General features: G+C 31.9%; 1 gene segment (V, D, J or C); it reads right to left on the bottom strand.

The window, feature by feature from the left end:
- Positions 1 to 3842: 3842 nt before the first annotated feature.
- Positions 3843 to 6793, bottom strand: part of LOC116652614 — a 12667-nt gene continuing 9716 nt past the window's right edge. The window contains 1 exon segment of the V gene segment in view: positions 3843 to 5139. Coding sequence covers positions 4944 to 5139 — 196 coding nt within the window.

The raw sequence follows: 6793 nt of genomic DNA, 5'->3' as shown, positions 1-6793 counted from the left end.
CATACTGGTCCATACTGGTTCATACTGGTCCATACTGGTACCGGTACCAGTATAAACCAGTACAGCTCCGGTACCCCATACTGGTCCATACTGGTCCATACTGGGTCCATACTGGGTCCATACTGGTCTATACTGGTCCATACTGGTCCATACTGGTACCGGTACCAGTATAAACCAGTACAGCTCGGGTACCCCATACTGGTCCATACTGGTCCATACTGGTCTATACTGGTCCATACTGGTCTATACTGGTCCATACTGGTACCGGTACCAGTATAAACCAGAACAGCTCTGGTACCCCATACTGGTCCATACTGGTCCATACTGGTCTATACTGGTCCATACTGGTCCATACTGGTACCAGCACCAGTATAAACCAGTACAGCTCCGGTACCCAATACTGGTCCATACTGGTATATACTGGTCCATACCGGTCCATACTGGTCCATACTGGTCCATACCGGTCTATACTGGTCCATACTGATCCATACTGGTCCATACTGGGTCCATGCTGGTCTATACTGGTCCATACTGGTCTATACTGGTCTATACTGGTCCATACTGGTCTATACTGGTCTATACTGGTCCATACAGCCCTATACTGGTCAATACTGGTCCATACTGGTCTATACTGGTCCATACTGGTCCATAATGGTCTATACTGGTCCATACCGGTCAATACTGGTCCATACTGGTCTATACTGGTCCATACTGGTTTATACTGGGTCCCATTGCCCCTTAGCGGCCTCAGTTCCCATTAATTAACCCCATTAATTAACCCCATTAATTAACGGATCTATGGGTAATTAGTGCTAATGACTTAATGAACGCCATTAATTAGCAGCCGGTAATGAGTCTTAATGATTCCGGACCCCAATTAATTTCTTAATTAGCCCTAATATTCACTAATTAATTAAGTCCAATTAATTAATTAATCCGATACTTGGTTATTTCTAATGACTCCCAATTAATTAATTCCCATTAATTTCCAATTAATTTCCAATTAATTCTCATTAATTAACATTAATTCCCAATTAATTACCAATTATCACAATTAATTCCCATTAATCACCACTTAATTACCAATTAATTCCCATTAATTACCAATTATCTCCATTAAATCCCATTAATTGCAACTTAATTCCCAATTAATCCCCATTAATTCCTAATTAATACCAATTAATTCCCATTAATTGCCAATTAATACCAATTAACCCCCATTTATTCCTAATTAATACCAATTAATTCCTATTATTTCTCAATTAATACCCAATTCCCATTAATTAACTATTATAGCAATTAATTCCCATTAATTCCCAATTAATACCAATTAATTCCCATTAATTCCCAATTATCGCAATTAACTCCCAGTAATTAAGATAATTCCTAATTAATGCCGATTAATTCCCATCACCACTTAATTAATGCAATTAATTCCCATTAATTCCTAATTAATACCAATTATTTCCCATTAATTACCAATTATCGCAATTAAATCCCATTAATTAAATTAATTCCTAATTAAAACCAATTATTTCCCATTAATTACTAATTATCACAATTAATTACCATTAATTCCTAATTAATTTCAATTAATTCCCATTAATACTTAATTATTTCTAATTATTTCTAACTATTTCTTAATTATTTCTTATTTCCAATTTATCTAATTATTTCTTAATTATTTCTAATTATTTTTAATTATTTCTTAATTATTTCTTAATTATTTCTAATTATTTCTTAATTATTTCTAATTATTTCATAATTAATTACCTCTAATTACACCCAATTATACAGTTAATATTCCAATTATTTCCCATTAATTTCTAATTAATTAATTTAATTACTAATTAATCCTAATTAGTTGATTGTAATTACCTCTAATTACTTCTAATTAATTCCAATATTTCTAATTAATTCCAATTATTTCTAATTATTTCCAATTATTAACTCCTAATAACTCTTAATTAGTTCTAATTAGTCTTAATTACTCCTAATTAATCCTAAGTATTTCCATTAAAATTGGCTAAAAATCATCAAATCCACTTAAAATCCACTAATATTAATTGTCATTAGTAACCCTTAATTAACTTAATTAAATTAAATTAATTACCTCTCATTATCTCAAATTAATTATAAATATAATTAATAATTAATAATTAATGATTATTAATTAATAATTAATAATTAATAATTAATCGGATCAAATTTTGGACAATTAATGGAAAAATTCATTAAGAAAATAAGGAGAAATTTGGGTCAAATAGGTCAAAATTTGGGTCCAATTTCATCTCTATTAATTACTATTAATTGCTATTAATAACTAATTAATTTATCTATTAATTGAAAATTATTAATTATTAATTATTAATGTTGATAATAGGATGAATTATTATTAAATTCCCCCAAAATTCGATTAATTTCCCAATTAATTTCATCTTTATTAATTACTATTAATTATTATTAATTAATATTAGCTACTAATTATATAACTACTTAATTAATCCATTAATTACTAATAATTAATTATCATTATTGATAATATAATGAATCATTATTAATTCTCCCCATATCTATATTAATTATTAATTAAATTACTATTAATTATTAACTAATCAATAACTAATTAATAACTAATAATGATAATTAATAATTAATAATTATTATTATTAAGCAATAATAATAATAATTAATTATCCCTCCAAAAAGCCTCAAATCGTCACTTTTTCACCCAAAAAATCCCCCATAAAACATCACTTTTTAAAACCAATTTGCCCAAAATCGCCTTTTTTCACCCCAAAAATCCAAATTGCCCAAAATCGCCTTTTTTCACCCCAAAACTTCACATTTTTCACTCAAAATTAACCAAAAAATGCTTTTCCCCTCATAAAACAACACTTTTTTAAACCTATTGTCCCAAAATCGCCTTTTTTCACCCCAAATTGCCCCAAACTGCCTTTTTTCACCCCAAAAACCCAAATTGCCCAAAATCGCCTTTTTTCACCCCAAAACTTCACATTTTTTCCCCAAATTAACCAAAAATGGATTTTTTTCCCCAAAACCAGCTGTTGTTTTTCCCTCAAACTTCCCATTTTTCATCGTTTAACCAAAAAGGTCCAAATTTACCCCAAAAATAAAAGCCTCAATTTCCTGTTTTTTGTTGTTTTCGAAACTCCAAAGTTCCCGTTTTTGGGTGTTTTTAACCCAAAATGAAACCGACCGTAAAAAATGACCATTTTTGGGTCAAAACAACCCAAAAAAGGGATTTTTTTACAGGATAGGTTGAAAAAATGGGTTAAAAAATGATGATTTTGGGCAAAAAAAAGAGCACCAAAAATGTGAAAAATATCCAATTTTTTCATTAATTAATTTAATTGTTAATTAATTCAATTAATAATTTAATTATTAATTTAACCATTAATCAGTTTTATTATTAATTTAATTGCTAATTCAATTATTGATTTAATTAATTAATCAATTAATTAATGTTATTTAATGTGATTAATTTAATTATCTATTTATTAGATTATTATTATTAATTATTTTTATTATTATAATTATTAATTAATTATTGTTAAATAATTGATTTATTATTGCTATCATTAATTTATCATTAATTGATTTCATTAATTAATTATTATTATTTAATTAATACAATTAATTTAATCATTACCTATTTATACCCTAAAATGACCCAGAATTGCCATTTTTTCACCCAAATTTGCCCAAAATTCAATTTTCTCCCTCAAATGACCCAAAATCGACATTTTTTGACCCAAATTTGCCCTGAAATTTTTTACATTAATTTTCCTCCCTCAAATGACCCAAAATCACCATTTTTTGACCCAAATTTGCCCTAAATTCAGTTTTCTCCCTAAAATGACCCAAAATCGCCATTTTTTGACCCAAATTTGCCCTCACATTCCCTACATTAATTTTTCCTTCCCAAAATGACCCAAAATCACAATTTTTTGACCCAAAAAAGTGCCCAAAATCCAATTTTTAACCCTGATTTACCATTTTTCTCCCTAAATTCAATTTTCTGCCTAAAATGACACAAAATCAACATTTTTTGACCCAAAAATGTGTCTCAAATTCAATTTTCTCCCTAAGATGACCCAAAATCACCATTTTTTGACCCAAAAAATTGCCCTAAATTAAATTTTCATTGTAAAATGACCCAAAATCGCCATATTTGACCCAAACTTGACCTGAAATTTCGAACATTAATTTTCCTCCCTAAAATGACCCAAAATCACCATTTTTTGACCCAAATTTGCCCAAAATTCAATTTTCTCCCTCAAATGACCCAAAATCGGCATTTTTGACCCAAATTTGCCCTGAAATTTTTTACATTAATTTTCCTCCCTCAAATGACCCAAAATCAACATTTTTTGACCCCAAAAATTGCCAAAAATTCAATTTTCTGGCTAAAATGACCCAAAAACAATGTTTTTGACCCAAATGTGCCTTAAATTCAATTTTCTGCCTAAAATGATACAAAATCACCATTTTTGACCCATAAAAGTGCCCGAAATTCAATTTTTGACCCAAATATAACATTTTTCTCCCTAAATTCATTTTTCTCACTAAAATGACCCAAAATCACCATTTTTTGACCCAAATCAGCCTTAAATTCAATTTTCTGCCTAAAATGACACTAAATCACTATTTTTGACCCAAAAAAGTGACTAAAATTGACATTTTTTTAACCTAAAATCACCCTTTTTCTCCCTAAATTCAATATTCTCCCTCAAATGACCCAAAATCACCATTTTTTGACCTAAATTCCACCCCAAATAAACGCTCAAAATGCCCCAAAATGCCTTTTTTTGACCCAAATCCTCCATTTTTTCTCCCTAAATTCAATTTTCACCCTAAAATGACCCAAAATCGCCAATTTTTGACCCAAAATCACCCTCAAATTCCACCTAAAAGTCCCCTCAAAATGCCCCGAAATCACCATTTCCAACCCAAATTTGCCCAAATTTCCACATTTTGGCCCCAAAATTTCTCCCGTCATCAAATCGAGGCCGACTGACCCAAAATCGGCTGATTTTGCCCCAAAATGGGGTCAGGGACTCACCGGACGAGACGACGACTTCGGTCCCGTGTCCCCAGGCGTCGATGCTACCAGCAGTACCACAGTGACCCAAAATCGCCCTTTTTTAACCCAAAAACTCCACTTCCTTCTTTTGGGGCTAAAAACGACAATTTTGGTTAAAAAATAGTTGTTTTTTTGTGGTTTTTTATTTAACCGTTTCGGGCTGGTTTTGTCCTGGTTTCCTCCCTTGGGATTCATCCCATAATGGGCAATTTTCACTAATAAAAAACACAATTTTGGGTCAAAAAAGGCCATTTTTAGACAAAAACACCATTTTTTAAGACAAAAAACAGCATTTTTAACCAATTTGGGCCATTTTACCCCAAATTCCTCCCTTGGGATTCGTCCAATAATGGGCAAAATTGGACTTTTTCACTGCTAAAAACTTCAATTTTGTGTCAAAAAACACCATTTTTAGACCCAAAAGTGCCATTTTTAGACAAAAAATGCCATTTTGAACCAATTTTGGCCGTTTTCACCCCAAATTCCTCCCTGAGACCAATCCAGAATTGAAGGGTTCATTTTTAATCACTAACCCCCCCAATTTTTAGCCAAAAAATGCCATTTTTAGACCAAAAAATTCCATTTTTAGACAAAAACCGCCATTTTTAGCCAAAAATGCCATTTTTAACCAAATTGAGCCTTTTTTGCCCCAAATTCCTCCCTTAGGCCCATCCTGATGGGAAAAATGTTTAATTTTATTGTAAAATTAACCAAAAAAGGGGAAAATAACCCCAAATTTTGGATGCTGGGTGGCCAATGAAGAAGGAATTATCGTAATATGAGGGGGGAAATTGACCAAAAAGGGCCAAATTAGCCCCAAAATGAGTATGGTTTTTGTTATGGGATGTAACACGGTGATAAGCACCCCAACCACAGTAAGCACTACCCACAGTGATACAAAGTTGACCAAAATCCTCTGTTTTTACCCCAAAAGATGTGGGGTTATCGCTTGAGCGGCCATTAGTGAAGCTCCTTCCTCCCCAAGGCCCCAAAATGGGGGAAAAAATGGAGATTTTGGGCAAAAATAGACCCAAAAATGACAAATATTGGCAGAAAGTTGCCACAAAATGCCCAAAATATGGTGAATTTTTGGGGTAAAAAAGGGCATTATTGGGAACTCGGGTGGGAAAAGGTTTAAATGTGGAATCATGGGACCTGAATTTTGGGCCAAAATGTCCAAAAATGGGCAAAAATGGGGTTAAAAAGCCCATATTTGGTAAAATATCCATCGATATCAATGGATTTGGGACCAAAGTGGCCAAAAATGGGTAAATGTCCCCAAATTTGGGGCCCGATGGCCATAAAAGGGCAAAATATCCCCATAGGAATGAAATTTTGGGGGAAAATTATAAAATACGGGGGGAAATGATGAAATTTGGGGGAAAATGGTGAAATTTGGGGGGAAATTATGAATTTTGGTGGAAAACGATAAAAAATTGGGGGGAAATGATGAAATTTGGGGGAAAATGGTAAAATTTTGGGAAAATGATGAAATTTGGGGGAAAATGATAAAATTTGGGGGAAAATGGTGAAATTTGGTGGAAAATGGTAGAATTTGGGGGAAAATAATGAAATTTGGGGGAAAATGATGAAATTTGGGGGAAAATGGTAAAATTTGGGGGGAAATGGTGAAATTTAGGGGAAAACGGTAAAATTTTGGGGAAAATGATGAAATTCAGGGGAAAA

Source organism: Coturnix japonica, unplaced genomic scaffold (genome assembly GCF_001577835.2).
Source record: "Coturnix japonica isolate 7356 unplaced genomic scaffold, Coturnix japonica 2.1 chrUnrandom469, whole genome shotgun sequence".
Classification (NCBI taxonomy): Eukaryota; Metazoa; Chordata; class Aves; order Galliformes; family Phasianidae; genus Coturnix; species Coturnix japonica.
The sequence above is the reverse complement of the archived record's forward strand: the minus strand, read 5'-3'. Positions and strand labels throughout refer to the sequence as shown.